At 46.3% G+C, this 18670-nt stretch overlaps 1 protein-coding gene across 9 annotated transcripts; it reads left to right on the top strand.

Annotated features, from left to right (window-relative positions):
- Positions 1 to 3425: 3425 nt before the first annotated feature.
- susd1 (sushi domain containing 1) lies at positions 3426 to 18639 on the top strand. Of its 9 annotated transcripts, none has more exons than XM_079740946.1 (19): positions 3426 to 3690; positions 4165 to 4296; positions 5118 to 5273; positions 5600 to 5755; positions 6200 to 6379; positions 8465 to 8650; positions 9708 to 9872; positions 11665 to 11868; positions 11967 to 12146; positions 13201 to 13395; positions 13770 to 13955; positions 15243 to 15407; positions 15629 to 15723; positions 16604 to 16790; positions 17124 to 17217; positions 17449 to 17707; positions 18053 to 18092; positions 18271 to 18364; positions 18499 to 18639. In XM_079740946.1, the coding sequence occupies exons 1-19, from the start codon at positions 3642 to 3644 to the stop codon at positions 18536 to 18538; spliced, it is 2763 nt and encodes a 920-aa protein (XP_079597072.1). In that variant the 5' UTR covers positions 3426 to 3641; the 3' UTR covers positions 18539 to 18639. The 9 variants fall into 9 exon arrangements, with proteins under 9 accessions (XP_079597072.1, XP_079597071.1, XP_079597076.1 ...); XM_079740945.1 differs by having other exon boundaries at positions 4162 to 4296; XM_079740950.1 differs by lacking the exon at positions 8465 to 8650 and having other exon boundaries at positions 4162 to 4296.
- Positions 18640 to 18670: the final 31 nt, after the last annotated feature.

The following is an 18670-nucleotide window of genomic DNA, read 5'->3' as shown; positions in this document are numbered from 1 at the left end:
ACCTCAGTCACCACAAGTGTGCTACTTAACTGGTTAACCTCAGTCACCACCTGACCCTCTGCTAGTTACCTGGTTAACCTCAGTCACCACCAGTCTACTAGTATGGTAGAAAATAATGAAGGTTTAAAAGGATATTTGCCAAATGTTGGAATATATTAGTGGAGAGAAATATACCAGCATTGGGGGAGGGGCAGGCTCCAGACCTTGTTCCATTGTTATTCAACACCTCAGAGGGTCACACACTCAGAGAGACATCCCTCGGTAGTCAATGACATCAGTTTATCTCTCAGTTCACTTACATTTAGGGCTACATTTACATTTAGGGCATTAAGCAGATGCTTTTATCCAAAGCGAATTACAATAAGTACATTTGTCATAAGAAGTGAAACAATATATCGCTGTCGGTACAGTAAAGATGTTCATAGAACCAAGTACAAGTACTAACAATCGCTAGGCTAACCCATTCCCCGTGTACAGCAGTGATAGCAGCTACTGCAGATGCTACACAATTAAGTACTATGAATAAGTGCAATGTAGATTAAGTGCATACAATAAGTGCGTACATTAAGTGCCAGGACGTACAACATACAATGGTGGCCAGAAGGGGCTGGATGGCTATGCAGAGTCGAGGTGAACTCTGAACAGGTGAGTTTTGAGTCTTTTTCGGAAGCTGGTGAGCGACTCTGCGATCCTGACATCGGCAGGGAGCCCATTCCACCACTGAGGTCCCAAACAGAGAAGAGTTGTGACTTTGCTGATTGACCTTTGCTTGCTCTTAGCGATGGCGGTACCAGGCGTCCAGCTGAGGTAGTTGAGCGTAGGGATCGAGCTGGGGTGTGTGGCTTGACCAACGATTGGAGGTAGGCAGGGGCAGTTCCATCGACCGCCTTGTATGCCAGTACCATCATCTTGAATCTGATGCAAGCGACTATAGGGAGCCAGTGGAGGTCAGTGGAGGAAGAGGGGGTTCAACCTACCTACATAAACTTAGGTAGGTTGAACACGAGGCTTAGATACAAGCATAAATAGGGTTAACTTTAAGTATAAATTATACAAGAATATAAGGTATATATATTTACAGTGGAGCCAAATGTTAAACACTATTGATATTGCCTGGCCTTCCTGTGTCCAAAAAATGCCTGCATTCCGATGAACACCCGACGCCGCATGTAAATGGCCTCTTATGGCGCTTTTCCACCGGAGGTTGCGGTTCGGTTCGGTTCGCCTCAGTCCGGTAGGGAGGGGGCGGTATAGCCCAGCTCAGTTCTGAGGTCGCGTTTCCACCGCCTTCTGTACCCTTATGGTAGGCCGGATGTCGATCGCCGATGCAACTACCTAAACATCGTGACATCATAGCAGCGCGACACAGCCTGCTCAATAAAAACAATGGAAAAGAGGAACGCGACACATTAAACCAAGAGCTACCATGGAAGTCGTCCAGTAACAGTTTCGGAAAGTCTCCACCTCCTTGTTCGCCCAAGCTAAAGTTTTGCGCGACCAATGTCCATTGTCCAGAATAATACCTCGCGGGTACCATTTGTTTGTTTGTTTGTTTGTTTTTAGCCCCATGTCACCCGGAAGTGACGATTCTGTCTACCAATCAACGGACGGCGCGTGTAGCTCGAACTTGCCGGTGTGGGTACCAGTTTGACTCGGCTGCCAGATCGACTCGGGGTCCTGCGCTTACAGATGACGTATCGACACTTGACGTATCGACACAAGCCAACGGACAAAAGCCCGGAAGTTTCTGCGTGTGCGTCGCCTTTTTGACTCTGTGTTGGGAGCGCTGGAAATAAAGTGGATGGCCCTGTTCAGTGAATGGAGTTAACCGATTCTTCTTTCATATATTACCCAAATATAGGCAACAATAAAACGCTCAGTTACACATATATTTTTGTTTTCACATATGTTAAAGTAATTATCACCTACAAAACTTATCCTATATTGATGAAAGCCCCCCCCCTCCCCTTCTAACATTTATTAGCTCACGTTAGCCATCAATCTAAAGCCACAAATATTATCTGACCAATCTTTGTACATTAGATTATTATTCATAGATTAGAAAACAAAAGGAGAATGTCAATACTTGGGAATAACATGGGAATGAATGAAACGCGCATGCGCATTTAAAAGACAGCATCTACAGGAAGTGCGTCATTATTGCGCATCTAGGACCCCGAGTCGATCTGGCAGCCGAGTCAATCCGGTACCCACACCGGCACCCTTTCAGGCATCTCAGTACCCAAACGGAGGAGTACTGGAGACGAGTGCGAAGCGAGTACGGTTCAGTACGGCTCAGTCCGGGTCACGCCCACTTTTGGCACTGGAAACGTGAACCGTGCCGCACCTATTGCGAACCGAACCGAACCGCAGGTGGAAATGCGCCATTAGTGAAACATCTGTTACTCCCTATGGGTTCTCGTCTGTGGCTTTAGAATCTATATTCTGTAGGATTCAAGTTAGAGTTAAGTTAACTAATCCATACCTAGGTTAAAATCAGACACTACCAGCTTTAGGATTATGCCCCAGACAAATAAAGTGGCATTGCTAACTATTACAAATACATATTTTACTGTTTAAATGAATATTGCTTTCACAGGGCTCATCTGTTAAACGAATGTGGTAAGTCATGGTGATTTAAGATCAGGTTAATAAACAAGGCGATGAATGGATTTTAATCAAAAACCTCACTTCATATAACTGTTATGCATAATATGTAAACTTCATGTTACTATGTTTAATATGTAACCCTTTTGTACGTAATGCTTGAATTACTGTATGGAATGTATTTTGGACATTGTGGGCGTGAACGTCAAGGGCCCATAGTTGAGAGCATTGTGATTGGCCAATTACATCTTAGGGGAGGACACACAATTAGGATATAGCGCGGAGCTCCGAGACTGTTCGTGAGTTCTATGCAAACCAACTCAGGTGATGTTGTCACCACCAGTCCCTCTGCTAGTTAACTGGTTAACCTCAGTCACCACCAGTCCCTCTTCTAGTTAACTGGGTAAACTCGATCACCACCAGTCCCTCTGCCAGTTAACTGTTTAACTTCAGTCACCACCAGTCTGCTAGTTAACTGGTTAACCTCAGTCACCACCAGTCCCTCTGCTAGTTAACCTCAGTCACCACCAGTCACTCAGCTAGTCAACCTCAGTCACCACCAGTCCCTCTGCTAGTTAACTTCAGTCCCCTCTGCTCCGGCTGCCTCTGAATCTGGAGGCCTGTTTGGGAAGATGTATCCCGCTATATTTCAAAGTTAAAAGATTGGCCTCTCAGTAATGAGCTGGCAGATGATATGACAAAGCTTCATCCAGGCAGCGGGGGCCAAAGATAGAGCCTGACCCCTCCCACGCAGGAGGGTGAAGCCTGATTCAGCATCAGGGGGTTCGCCGCGTATCACTGACAGCAGCACAAGCGAACCATAATAACCCGACCGTTTGAACAGGATGTCCACCAAAGCCACAAAACCCAGATTCCAGGGCGGGCGTTGAGAGGGGAAATGAGCTGCAACCCCTGATCCTGCCTATCAGGACCGCCAGCACCACTGGGCCTGAGGAGAAGACCAGGATAAAACAGATGTTTTCACGGAGACGAAGATGATTGAGAGTTAAAGTCGCCGGGAAACTCTCAGGAGGATGGACAGAGGACACGTGATCTGGATCGTTCTGCTTTCTGTTATCCCAGGTGAGAAGGCCACATTCATTTACTTTATGTCTTTAGTAAAACACATCTAATTTATAATAATACATTATTACAAAAATGCAATTTCTTCTTTCCAATTTGTTTATTAATATATGATGTGTTTTTCGTCTTGTATCTATTTTTATGAAGAATTATGAGGAAGGATGATTTCATCATGTAGTTTTGGTCACTAACGAAAAGATAAACATAAACACAACAGCTGCTGTTAAAGTCCCCATGATTACGACACTGAGACATAAACTACTCATCCAACCCTGCTGGTTACGCTTGCACTAAGGCATTTATTGTGTGTAGGCTGCTAATCTGCCTATCGGCCAAAATTAAGGCCATAGGCGTAAAGTTTGTGACATGAAAGAAAATTCAGATTTGCTATGAAAAGAGAGAAGGTTTTCAGAGAGATCCGCCGAAACACGCCGGCCACCATGAGATACTGAAGTGTTATCTGGACCCAAGCAGGCAGGCCGGCCGCAGGGGGTATCTGTGCCTCGTGTCACCCCAACGCCACGTGCTCCAGCCTGCCGGACGGCTCGGCCCAGGCATGCACCTGCATGTACGGCTTCATCGGGAACGGGAGGACCTTCTGCCAAGGTATGGTCACCTTCCTCCCCTGGGGGGTTAGGTCAGCCAAGGGCTGACGTAGCTCCTAGTTCTCATCCTCATCGGCAGACTCTTAGTCTAGTCCTACAAATTAGGCTGGGACCAATCAAGCCATTGATACAAATTGGTATAGTAGCTAAGTAGCTATAGGAAACAGAACACATGCTCTGGGAAAGGTTGTGTTGCTCAATGGAGCAAGGTATTTAAAACTTAGGGTTATAGGTAGGATTCTTTCTGGGACCAACCATGGTAAGAATGTAAGCGCTCACCGCATTGCAAGGTATTTTAGAAAAGAATCTTCCACAAAAAGAAATGCACATGGATAATAGACAAGATAATAGAACATTGACTTGTCTCAACCTGAAACATGTCTTCAGATTAATATTTTGGAGGCTTGCGTGTCATTTGTCACTTTCCAGATGAGCTATTGTGTGTGTGTGTCTGTGTGTGTGTTTGTGTGTATGTGTGTGTCTGTGTGCTGCGTGCATGTGTGCGTGCGTGCGTGCGAGTGTGTAAGTACACACACTACAAAAAGAGGCTGAATCCCCCTCTTTAGTGAAAAGGTACATATGAACATGATCGCTGAATCAGAAAGGGAAAACCAAGATGCTTTAAATCTTGCTGTCCTAATTGGGTTTTTTATGCACCTCTACTGATTTCATTGACTGTTTTTCCCATTTCAACATATGAACTTACTCTGACTATATGTTGAGAATGTGTTACACGTCCAACGATGACCTCTGTGAAAATTAAATGAGAACAGATGTATGAAGAAAACCATGAACTGATGTTGTCTGACGCTGGGCTCCCAGACAAAGACGAATGTCAGATCGGAGGGAGGAAGATCTGTGGCCCCCAGGCTGCCTGCCACAACACCGTGGGCAGCTATGCCTGCACCTGTATGGGGGGCTTCAGCCCCTCTAACCGCAGGACCTCCTTCACCCCAAACGACGGGACGTACTGCCAGGGTGAGGGTGTAGGGCTCCTCACACCTTGTGTGTGTGTGTGTGTGTGTGTGTGTGTGTGTGTGTGTGTGTGGGGGGGGGGGGGGGGGGGGGGGGGGGGGGGGGGGGGGGGGGGGTTGTGTGTCTGTGCCTGGTGTGTGTGTGTCATTATGCAGCAGGTTAGGCATTCGATTGTCTAGCCTGCGGAGAAGCTGTTAGCCTCCCTTGTATTAAATCCGTTTTAAATGGTATTGAACAAACCTATTTATGTCTATGTAGATCGATATGTCCATTCCCTAAACTGGCTAACACAGTGTCATGCACCTCTTGTGTTCCTTTCTCTTGGCCAGACATTGATGAGTGCAGGAGGCACCCTGGGGTGTGTGGAGGGGGGGCGCGCTGTGTCAACCTGGAGGGGGACTTTGAGTGCCACTGCCTCCTAGGTTACAGAGCGCACAGCGCCTCAGATCGCTTCCAGCCCCTCAGGGACAAGGGCTCCTGCAAGGGTGCGTGCTTCTGTTCACGTTTTCATTCCACTTCAATAAGAAGGGTTTGCTGTTGACCTTAGAGGCCTATTAATTTCTCTTGCCTTTAGGTGCTGTTTTGGACAGGACAGTCTAGACATATATTGTGGGCTAAAAGAGAGGGAAATACAGCCTAGGACTTGTTGATGGAACCAGGGTCGCTGCAAGTAATTAGGAGTGGGGCAACGAGCAGCAAATTACTGTAACAATACAAAATCCTGTTAAAGAGATAACATCATTAAAAACAATTCTCATCAAACAGTTATTGTGCATATATAGGCCTAAAACATATTCTTAACTTCTTCATTTTCTCTCCGGGTGAGTCATGCTCCCTGTAACCTGACTTACAGAAACCTGCAACCAGCCTGTGCTGTTGCTGAGTGCTGTTGCCTTGGTCTAAACACAGAGTTCTCTCCTCTTCTTCAGTGGTGGACTGTGGCCCCCCTCCCACCGGAGAGGCAGTGCGGGTGCTGTCCACCAACGGCACCACCTACGGCAGCGTGGTCCTCATGGGCTGCAAGAATGGCTTCCTGTGGAAACGGGGAGACAACTCATCCACATGTGGGCCGGACGGAACCTGGAGCCGGCCAGCCCCGCTTTGTCAAGGTAGGACAGCGTGTTGGGCAATTTAATCATATGAGATGTTTGTGGAGGTCAGAGAGCATGTTGTTGAGGTCTGTTCGTTATATGAGATGTTTGTGGAGGTCAGAGAGCATGTTGTTGAGGTCTGTTCGTTATATGAGATGTTTGTGGAGGTCAGAGAGCATGTTGTTGAGGTCCGTTCATTATATGAGATGTTTGTGGAGGTCAGAGAGCATGTTGTTGAGGTCTGTTCGTTATATGAGATGTTTGTGGAGGTCAGAGAGCATGTTGTTGAGGTCTGTTCGTTATATGAGATGTTTGTGGAGGTCAGAGAGCATGTTGTTGAGGTCTGTTCGTTATATGAGATGTTTGTGGAGGTCAGAGAGCATGTTGTTGAGGTCTGTTCATTATATGAGATGTTTGTGGAGGTCAGAGACCATGTTGTTGAGGTCTGTTCGTTATATGAGATGTTTGTGGAGGTCAGAGAGCATGTTGTTGAGGTATGTTTATTAAATGAGATGTTTGTGGAGGTAAGAAAGCATGGTGTTGAGGCCTGTTCATTATATGAGATGTTTGTGGAGGTCAGAGAGCATGTTGTTGAGGTCTGTTCGTTATATGAGATGTTTGTGGAGGTCAGAGAGCATGTTGAGGCCTGTTCATTTTATGAGATGTTTGTGGAGGTCAGAGAGCATGTTGTTGAGGTCTGTTCATTATATGAGATGTTTGTGGAGGTCAGAGAGCATGTTGTTGAGGTCTTTTCGTTATATGAGATGTTTGTGGAGGTCAGAGAGCATGTTGTTGAGGTAATGTAATTATATGAGCACTTATTTTTTAAAAGGTTTAGAGATTACTGATATGTTGGACATCACTATTGTTGATGACAATAGTGATGGATTTTTAAATATGAGACAGTAGAGGTGGACTGTGGCTCTCAGCTCTGTCCCTGTTGGGCCCTTAGAGGTGGACTGTGGCTCTCAGCTCTGTCCCTGTTGGGCCCTTAGAGGTGGACTGTGGCTCTCAGCTCTGTCCCTGTTGGGCCCTTAGAGGTGGACTGTGGCTCTCAGCTCTGTCCCTGTTGGACCCTTAGAGGTAGACTGTGGCTCTCAGCTCTGTCCCTGTTGGGCCCTTAGAGGTGGACTGTGGCTCTCAGCTCTGTCCCTGTTGGGCCCTTAGAGGTGGACTGTGGCTCTCAGCTCTGTCCCTGTTGGGCCCTTAGAGGTGGACTGTGGCTCTCAGCTCTGTCCCTGTTGGGCCCTTAGAGGTGGACTGTAGCTCTCAGCTCTGTCCCTGTTGGACCCTTAGAGGTGGACTGTGGCTCTCAGCTCTGTCCCTGTTGGGCCCTTAGAGGTGGACTGTGGCTCTCAGCTCTGTCCCTGTTGGGCCCTTAGAGGTGGACTGTGGCTCTCCTCGGACCCCGCCTCATGCTCACATACTGCGCTGGGACCAGACCTCCGGGCTAGGCTCACAGGCGCTGTACTGGTGTCACGCTGGACATCAGAACATGGGAGGGGAGCCTGTCTCAGTGTGCAGCCCTAGTCGACAATAGGAGGGGACCATGCTCTGCAAAGGTGCCTCTGTCCCATTACTGTTACACTTACCAATGGTGGTAGAGCCTTAGTAAAGGCACTGTTACACTTAACATATGTGGTGCTAGAGCCTTAGTAAAGTCACAGTTACACTAGTATTTTGTACACAAGTACACAGGTATTTTGAGTCACCGTTCAGTGAAGTTTAACTGTCCAGTTTAGGCCTCTCCATAAAAACTATTAGCATTCCACTTCCTCCACAGCGAAGTTCGCTGTGCTAACCCAGTCAGCCCTGTGGTGGGAAGCGACAGCTTGACGTGGTTTCAGTTAATACACACACACAAATACATTACCCTGTACGTATGAGGTCCTGGAGATAGAATAAGCCCACCGAGGAACACCTCTCTGGTGGTTGGGCCAGAATAGGCCCAAGAAACATGGCACTTAAAACTTTGATCAAAGTCAACGGGGAAAAAGACACACAAACTGCTATCTGAGATCCAGCATGCATGTCATTAGGGTTGGGGTTATCATAGGTTTATTACTAATTGCTGCTGTCCTGCGCTGATTAACCCCCACGCAGAGCTGAGTTGCGGAACCCCACCAACCCTCCCTGGTACTAACCGGATGTGGGACGGTCGCAGCTCAGCGGGCAGCGAGGTGCTCTATTTTTGTGCTGCCAGCTATTACCCGGAGAGCGGACAGCGCAGTGCTCTTTCAACATGTTCTGAAACAGGAGAGTGGGGACACGTGCCTTTAAACTGCAGAGGTACCGTGCTCATCAAACACTTTATTTCTCCTTTTCATGCAATGTTTGCTTTTGATCCGTTTCTTGTCCCAATAGAAGTTCCAAACGATCCAAACACTTTTTTTTATTAGGTACTTTTATCATGCCAAGCTGATACTGTCGTGGCTTGGCACACCCTGCAATTTATCTGTCTTGCCTGTGTAAAACCGAGGGGGTATATTACCCCTTCATCAAGGAGCCGGATTTCTTAATTCATTGGAGCAGGCGGGATTATGCGCAGAGACTAGACCGCTTTAGAATAATTAGGATACTCAGAATGTTTTTATTTTTATTTTATTCAAGCCACTCGCATGCAAGAATGAGTAGATGACATCTGAGTGTAAGCTACAAATGGAATTTACAAATGTAAAAAGCCAACATATTCTTTATTTGCTGACCTTTTTATCCCAAAAAAAGCCTCGTAAGGAAAGTTCCTCTGCTACTTTCTCGTAGATCACACTATCTTTCCCGTCTTGCGACTGCATCACCTCTCTCCCATGATGGTCAGCAGGTCCCGGATTTCACAGTCTCTCCAGTTTAAACTACTCATGTTGATATCGCTGCGTCACCAACACCTCTATCCAAGTCCCGCCCTTGGTACCGCGATACCGTCTAATCGCATTTCCATGAATATGAAATCTCCAATATGTGTAGGGTTCGAGTGGGTTAATTGGGTTGCAGAATCAAGCCGGAATATTTACTTGGTCAGTGTAAACGTGGACCATGCCGGCAAAAAGGTGGGTATAAGACGGGCATATTTGGCAGTCTAAAGTCAGACATCTGGCCTAGATTTATGAGTGTTTTTAGGGGGAAATCCACTACTTAATAAAAGTATAGCGTTGGATGAAGCTGTGCTTATTTGATTTGATGAAACATATAATTTCATTCGGGAATAATTTCTCCTTGTTGGGTGCAGTGGAGTCAAACCATCCTGAACACTTGATGGCGCAGCTATCTCCTGAACTCTTCCACAATGTTGCAGTATGACATGACACATTTCTAATGATTCTAATCATTATTATTGGTGGTGGGCCTACAGCTAGGTGTAGGCTTACTCCATCGCTGGCCCATGCGGAGGTGGTCTGGTACAACAGTAGTGTGACCGTGCATCGCTGCGTGGACGGATACCGCAGCAGCAGAGGGGGCAGCGTCTCTGTTTGTGGCAATGCTGGCCAGTGGCAGAAGGCAACGCTGAAGTGCATAGGTGAGAGGAAAACCCATGGCCAATCAGCGATATTCAATGCATTTCAGGAGAGAAAATGGGGTTGGGGTACACACACCAAAAAAGATGGTAGCACAAATCTATACAAAGTCAATGCAAAGACGCGTTTAGAGGCGAATGTTCACCAGAAAAACTTTTGGCAAGAACACCCTGGTTCACCCGGAATTAGCGTGATTCTACTCGTGCAAACATTTGCTCCAGTCGAAATAATTGAACTTGGCCGCGAATTTCGCGTGATGCTTGGTCATGGACCCAAAACAACGTTCACCCTGAAATCCAGAGTGAACCACAACATGGAGGACAAAGTGATTGCTGCCGTTTGCACACTCCCGGAGCTCTACATCTACATAATTCATAATATAATATATAACTATCTATATAATATGATAGATAATATACGGGCCAAAAGCTGTGTGCGCCTCCGGATTATATTATGAATATAAATTGACTGTGTCGGGGTCTAGACTGGTAGTGAGGGTTATCTCGGCCACGGTTGTGAAGGAATTGGCGGAAATCAACTTTGGCTTTGACTCCGCAACATGGAGGAGAGGGGTATTATTGCCGTTTGCGGACTCCTGCCGGAGCTACCGCTTGAGCTCCCGGACTCCCACCGGAGTTCCCGGATAAGGACTCACGCCGAAGTTCCCGGACTCCGGCCGGAGCTCCTGGAGTGTTTGAGAATATCTTATAGATATTCTAGAACACTTCTCCGACATTTCTGGTACTTCCACAACACGTAAAGACTCGTAGTGGTGGTAATGTCGGCCATGGTTGAGAAGGAATTGGCAGAAACTTTGGTGTCACAAGAGGAACTTGAGGATCAAACTTGCGCAAATCACTCCCGCGAGTAAAGTTCGACTACTCGCGCAAGCTAACAGGTGAACACGCGACAAAATTCGATTTTGGTGTGAACGCACGTTAGTTTACCAGCGTTATGACTCAACAAATGGTTAAAAAGATTCAAATTTAATTTTTTTACCTCAGGCCAGTTCATTTTCATCATGTTAATTTATCTGTTATTGAACCGATCACTTGAGTGCCCGTGTGATTCTGATGAGCAGCGATGGTCAATGTGTGAACTGTCACCAGCGTCGCCATGTTCAATAGTCCAAAAACTCACTTCTTACGTCCTTTCTTCGCCATTTCTCCTTGACATCAATGGTGAACATCACAAGGTCAAAGAAAGATGTGAAGGAGAATTTGTAACAACTTAGGAAAATAAACCTTTGTGCTGAGAGATCTGACCCTCACACTGGGCTATGACATTGTGTGACGTGCACTGGGCTACGTCATGAGGTGACTACATCATTATTTGACGTGGGTCTGCCCTGGGGAAATGACAGTCCAAAGATGGACTTAAGCACTTCTTAGAAACCTAGCCCTGTGCAATCTAACCTTGTTGCTTCATGCAGGATGTTTAAATGTTGACAAATATATCTTTTATTACCACAGTTCGAATTGAAATAAGAGTGTGTGTAAGGCTCCGGTCACAAAAATGAAATTAAATGGTTGTCACATTGAAACTTTTCGCTCATAGCACCTTTCCATATAAATTAGAGAACTTGATCGTCTCGTATCACGGCTTCCACTGAGATACTAAGAGGTTATTTCACTCAGATAGGAAGCTTCCTAAGCAGAACTTGCTATTGGACCGCAGCTATACACTATATCAGCACTAATGAATGCCTCTTCTTGAATTAAATTAGTTGGTCAGAACTCACTCTTTTATTATCTGTATTATTCCACTTCTACTGCATGTTATTTACTTTCTCAGAGGTATCATGCGGAAATCCACCTGTGCTGCCCCATACTGTCCGACTGTGGAATGGCGACTCCAGCCCTGGAACAGTTGTGTTTTACACCTGTAAAATGGGCTTTCATGAGGATATAATAGACTTCATGGACAACCATGATGCTGCCAACATGTCTGTGTGCAATATTCACGGATATTGGACAGGGCCGAACATCTTGTGCAAAGGTAACAGCCCATGACGCTGGAATTTGCACAATGTGCTCACACTGGCCTGTTGACGGCTTAAACCTCCTCCCAGCGCAGTAACTCTCTGTGCCCTGTAGCGGTGGATTGCGGTGTGCCCCCCGACCTGCCACATGCCACGGCGTTGTGGCGTAACGGCTCCATGCTGGGCTCCTCAGTGCTCTACCAGTGTGACCCAGGCTACCGCAACGTCAGAGGGGGAAACGCGTTTGTTTGCTCTGCCTCTGGAGAGTGGAGTCGGGCCTTGTTCTTCTGCCAAGGTGAAACTGCCAACGGCCTCAGAAATCACATGGTTACACATCAACTCCTTAGACCTCAACCTACAGCTGCCGTTGGCAAGATTTGAGGGCTGTAAAAAGAGAGTGCAGAAAATAGCAGGATCAAGATTTAGAACCGAAACAACCACAACATGTCCCTCCATCAATTGGTTTCTCTTTAGCTGAGAAGTGATGCATTTCACAAATCTGGGGTTAAAATCAAGATGGATTTCCCGAACCAATCAGGCAAGAGATGCTTTTATCCAGATGGTTAGAACTGAGCCAGGAGATGTCTTAATCCAAATGAGCAGATATAGAGGAAGGCACACTCAACTCTAACGCGTTTCCACTGAACGGTGCGGGACAGTTAGGTGCGATTAGGTGCGGTACGGTTCATGGTTCCACTGCCAAAAGTGAGCGGGGTCCCAAAATAAGCGCAGCGATACGCGATTAGCCGTACCTATTTTTCGTTACTCCTCCGTTGGGGTACCAGGCGGTCTGGAAGGGAGCCGAAAAGTTGGAGCTACGCACGCCGTCCATTGATTGGTTGACTGAATCGCCACTTCTGTGTGACTGGGATAAAAACAAACAAACACAGTACCCGCGAGGTAATTCTGGACAACGGCGAAAGCTTTTTTTATTTAAGAAAATGTTGCACAAAAGTTTGCCATCCTTCTTGGACATCCTACATTGTTGCTCTTTGTTTAATGTGTTGCGTTCTTCTTTTCATTGTATTTATTAGCAGGCCACCATGTGTCGGGCTGCTACGATGTTACTTAGCTGCTGCGGCTATTGCCATCCGGCTTAAGCCCCGCCCTACCATAAGGGTACTGTCGGCGATTGAAATGCGAGCCGCACCTAACCGTAATGCACCTAACCGAACCGCACCTAACCGAACCGTACCGCACCTAACCGAACCGCACCGAACCGTAATGCTCCTAACCGAACCGCAGCTAACCGCACCGCACCTAACCGAACCGCACCTAACCGTAACACACCTAACCGTAACACAACTAACCGTACCGCACTTAACCGTAACCACAATGATCTCTTGTAGAAATCCAATGTGGAGAACCTTTATCTAAACCGCATGCAAGGATGTTGTGGGACAACGGTACCCGCGTGGGCAGCGTGCTGCACTACCAGTGTGAGGAGGGCTACCGCCCCTCCGCCAGCCGCCAATCCCCCTCCACCAACCGCTCCGTGTGCGGAGAGGACGGACAGTGGGAGGAGTCAGACCTGCGCTGTGAAGGTATAGCTTGACTTCAGTTACACACACACACACACACACACACACACACACACACACACACACACACTACCCTGTAACATATGAGGTCCTGTAGATAGCAACCACCCGCCGAGGAACAGCTCTCTGCTGGTCAGAGCAGAATGGTTCTCCACTTGAAGACCCGAGAAACAAGACACTTCAGACTTCCTCAGAGGGGCTGAGCAATAAGAAACATGTGGATACAGACACACATACACACACACACACACACACACACATACACACACACACACACACACTGCTATCTGAGATCCAGCATGCATGTCATTAGGGTTGGGGTTATCATAGGTTTATTACTAATTGCTGCTGTCCTGCGCTGATTAACCCCCACGCAGAGCTGAGTTGCGGAACCCCACCAACCCTCCCTGGTACTAACCGGATGTGGGACGGTCGCAGCTCAGCGGGCAGCGAGGTGCTCTATGTGTGTTCTGCCAGCTATTACCCGGAGAGCGGACAGCGCAGTGCTCTTTCAACATGTTCTGAAACAGGAGAGTGGGGACACGTGTTTTTAAACTGCAGAGGTACCGTGCTCATCAAACACTTTATTTCTCCTTTTCATGTGATGTTCGCTTTTGATCCGTTACACACACACACACACACACACACACACACACACACACACTACCCTGTAACATATGAGGTCCTGTAGATAGCAACCACCCGCCGAGAAACAGCTCTGCTGGTTCAGACCAGAATATGGTTCGCCACTTGAAGACCCGAGAAACAAGACACTTCAGACTTCCTCAGAGGGGCTGAGCACTAAGAAACATGTGGATACAGACACACTTACACACACACACACACACACACACACACATACACACACACACACACACACACACACACAGACACACACACAAACACACACACACACACACACAGACACACACACACACACACACTGCTATCTGAGATCAAGCATGCATGTCATTAGGGTTGGGGTTATGATAGGTCTATTGCTAATTCTTGCTGTCCTGCGCTGATTAACCCCCACGCAGAGCTGAGTTGCGGAACCCCACTAACCCTCCCTGGTACTAACCGGATGTGGGACGGTCGCAGCTCAGCGGGCAGCGAGGTGCTCTATGTGTGTTCTGCCAGCTATTACCCGGAGAGTGGACAGGTCGGCGCTGTTTCAACATGTTCTGAGACAGGAGAGTGGGGACAAGTGTTTTTAAACTGCAGAGGTACCGTGCTTGTTCATTGCACACTTTTTCACAAGATGTTTGCTTTAATCCGTCTCTTGTCCCCATAGAAGTACCTCCTGTCTGATATTCTCCTTGTATGTTTAATTGTCAGACATCTGGCCTAGATTTTGATTTTCAGTGTGTGTTTAGGGGGAAATCCAATGCTCAATAAAGGTTTGATTTGATGAAAACTTTCATTGGGAAATAATTTTTCCTTGGTGGGTGCAGTGAAGTCAAACCATCCTGAACACTAGAGGGTAGAGTGGAGTCAAACCATCCAGAATACTAGAGGGCGCAGTGGAGTCAAACCATCCAGAATACTAGAGGGCGCAGTGGAGTCAAACCATCCTGAACACTAGAGGGTGCAGTGGAGTCAAACCATCCTGAACAGTAGAGGGTGCAGTCGAGTCAAACCATCCTGAACACTAGAGGGTGCAGTGGAGGCACACCAACCTGAACAAGAGGGTTCAGGGCTCTCCTGAACTCTTCCACAATGTTGCAGTATGACACGACACATGGGATTCCATTTGCATGATTGATTTGACCATTGATTTGACCATTCTCATGGAAGGGTAATACTATTATTTACCTTTACATTCATCCATCCATCATCCTTGAACCCAGCTAGGTGTGGGCCCGCTCCATCGCTTGCCCATGCAGAGGTGATCTGGTACAACAGCAGCGTGGCCGTGCATCGCTGCGTGGATGGATACCGCAGCAGCAGAGGGGGCAGGGTCTCTGTGTGTGGCAACGCTGGGCAGTGGCAGAAGGCAACGCTGAAGTGCACAGGTGAGAGGAAAACCCATGGGAGATATTCAATGCATTGCAGGCATCTTAGTTTACTAGCGTTATGAATGAAATGGTTACATTTCTTTTCGTTGGTTTCCTGCTGGAAGGTTGTGGGTTGGGGGTCCGATGTCTGCAGCCCACCTGTAGGCCTCCCTGAGCAAGAGGCCTGATAACGCTCTGTGAAGTCATAAAGGCCCATGTGTTCTTCTGTTATCCTGCAGATGTTAAACCAGCTGTGAATGACCTGCGCGTCTTTAATGAAAAATGTCTGCAGTGGAGGGCAGAGAAGAATGACGTAGACAAGGAGATTTATAAGGTAAGACAGCCTATTGACTGCTGAGGTTTGCATTTCAATTCATATTATGTGTTTCTTTGGTTAGCAACAACTGTAAATTATGCTGGTGTATGGTTGGACAAATGGATCATTTGGCTTGTAGCATGGCATGCATGAATTTAGTCAAGAGTCGAGTCCCACTGTGAATATCTACTGTCACATTAGATCTCTGCAGGCTCCAACATCATTTCACTAATAGCCTTCACCATTACCCAATGACCCTTCATCATCTCACATAATTATATTCCATTATTTCTCCTTCTCTCACTATTGTCTTCCCCCGTTTCACCATATGCTTAACTCTCACTTTTTTCATTTGAATATCTTTCCATAAGAAACAGGACAGTTTCGGTGAACGTAGTGAGAGACTACAATAAGTGCCCTGAGATCTCGAGAGTGAACACTGAACTTAGAATATTGAGCGCATTGTTTTATTCTGCTAAAGTCTGAAGCCCCGCCTAAAGAGGAAGCGTCAGAGCCAATCAGGAGACGCTTCCTCTTATCTGACTCATTCAATGGGTGTTAGTGGGGGAACTCTTTCCGGAGCTCAATTCAGTTTTCATGGATACTATCTACTCATATTCTGGCGTTAGGCCGAAGCCCTTAGTGTGAGGTCGAGGTTTCAAGTAGTCAAGGTTCTGCCCTATGTGATCTGTCATCCGTTTCACCAAACCAAGACTAGAATGTTAATGTTATGCTCAAACAATGTTGTGTTGTATGGCCGGAAAGAATTTCCAGGCTTGGTGAGGGTATTATTGGGCGTTCCAGTGTTAGCAGATGGGATATTTTATGTATATATATTCCACACCGTCTACACTAATGGAAGAACCATCACTTAATCAGCACTCCTGTCCCCTAACAGGTGGTGTTCAGAGGCACCAGAGATTACCAGGGGGCTTTCCGCCATGAGAGGTTGCAACTCCTCCACTCTGGGGACAATTTGGTGGAGGTCTGTCTCAGTCTCCTGCCTGCCACCAACTACACCATCTCCGTCATTGCAGTATCCACTAGATTCACTGCCAACATCACCACCAACACCAGCCTGCAAGGTGCTGCTCACCAACCTATGTTGTCTCAGCCTGTCCCTACTGGGGTTAGAAGACTTAGCTAGGTTAGTGTGTTTGCATGTCCTGGCACAAACACAGAGCAGACCCATGATCGCTGGTGTAAGAGGAACCTGACAGGCTGATTAACAGATATGAAGTTTGGACCTTCAAAGATACAATTGGTCATAATGTGTTTTCCTATAAACTATCTATCTGACTATCCACACTATATCAACCTTATTTCCGTTTCTACGGAAGAGGAACAGTAAACTTTGTAGTTCAAGCTTCCATCTGAAGCCAGTGATGATGTTGACAAGTTGTCCGCCCGGTCCGCAGTGCCTCAGGCTCCGCTCGTCCTCTACCGAGAGCTGGACGCTCCCCCGGCCACTTTGAGGCTCTGGCGCTCAGCTCACACTTTAGACGCCATCAGGTAATAAATATAACATAGATAATGATGTAAGAGGACAGCCTTGTTTGTTTGTTTGTTTGTCAGTGTGCTGTAAACAGAACATTGTGTTTGCATGTCTGTGTTGCATTGTGATGTAAACGGAACACTGTTTGTTTGTGTTGCCGTGTGATGGAAACATAACACTGTTTGTTTGTTTGTTTGTGTTGCAGTGTGATGTAAACAGAACACTGTTTTTTATTTTTTGGGTTGCAGTGTGTACCAGGTGGTCGTGGTTCCTTTAGACGGGACTGTAGTGTTCGACTGCAGGTCCCGGGGGAGTCCTGGCTCCTCTCAGGGAGGACCCCCGTCCGGCCAGTACATCACAGGGCAGTTCCCTCTCGGCCACATGAACGACACGGAGATGATCTTCACCGTCGGGGACGGACGGTTCCACGGCGGCTTCTTTAATGTGCCACTCAAGAGAGGAACAAGCTACTACGTCATTCTGCGAGTGGTCAGCCACTGGAAAGAGGCGGGTCATTCGATGGGGTTCAAGTCAACTCTTGAATTTATGTCAAAATATGTCATTTGGGGTTAGGAAAAGTTTTATTGAAAATAGTAACTGATGACTGTTTATTTTTAGGACACTTCTTGACAGTAAAACATTTGATTTCATTTTAGAGCATGATCATGGGAAGATACAGGCAGCAGTTTACCAAGCATCTTGAAGGAGATGATTGGTAGACGGTAGACCATTTTATAGTTATAAATTGTACTTATGATTAATATTTCCACAACAGTAATATGGAAAGTGTATGTTAATAGTGAAAGGGTAAAAACTTTGGAATGAAATTAACTTAAATATTTAATTTTTCAGGCTTTCAACAGCTCCTGTGTTCTCTGGGCGAAAGTAACAGGTAAGAGGTGAAGTATACCTCACATTATATATCTATTATGATTATTATTATCTATTCCAATGCACATTCATCTGTTATTTGTCCATTATATGTCATTTATTTATAATGTGTGTATGTTGACATGAATCAGGACGTATATACATGCCTGCATGTGTAGTTTGATATGTATCCAACCCAGGTACATCATATATAATGAGAGTGTCCTCGCTGTGGGCTGCTGGCTTTGTTGGAGGTCTCCTGTTGGTCGTCCTGCTTGGATATAGTTACATCTGGTGAGAGTCCCAGACAAGGTTATCCGTATTCAGTCTGCTCAAATGAATAGGCCTACTATTTAAACCTTGAAAAACTTGAAGTGGATTGTAATTTGTTTCGATTGAATAAGAGATATATCTTCTTCTTTTAACAGGTTTTTAAAGAGACGTGAATCCCGTTTAAACTCTCAATAAGATGTCTGTTTTTTGGCATGATCATGTAGGCTTAACTTTCTGACTGTAACCATTTAAATGTTGTGCAAAAAATGGTTAAACAATTAAAAAGTAATAAATGATGTTATTAGTGATTGCTGTTTTTTTTTTTTT

This window comes from Pollachius pollachius, assembly GCF_949987615.1.
Source record: "Pollachius pollachius genome assembly, chromosome: 1".
Classification (NCBI taxonomy): Eukaryota; Metazoa; Chordata; class Actinopteri; order Gadiformes; family Gadidae; genus Pollachius; species Pollachius pollachius.
Note: the sequence above shows the minus strand (reverse complement) of the source record. Positions and strands in the feature narration are given on the sequence as shown.

Excerpts from the sequence above, each read along its gene's own strand:
- susd1 (XM_079740945.1), top strand. The coding sequence starts at position 3,642 with ATGGACAGAGGACACGTGATCTGGATCGTTCTGCTTTCTGTTATCCCA. Across the intron at positions 3,691-4,161 it reads TCTGCTTTCTGTTATCCCAG|CAGGCAGGCCGGCCGCAGGG; the intron begins GTGAGAAGGCCA and ends TCTGGACCCAAG. Across the intron at positions 6,380-8,464 it reads GCCAGCCCCGCTTTGTCAAG|AGCTGAGTTGCGGAACCCCA; the intron begins GTAGGACAGCGT and ends ACCCCCACGCAG.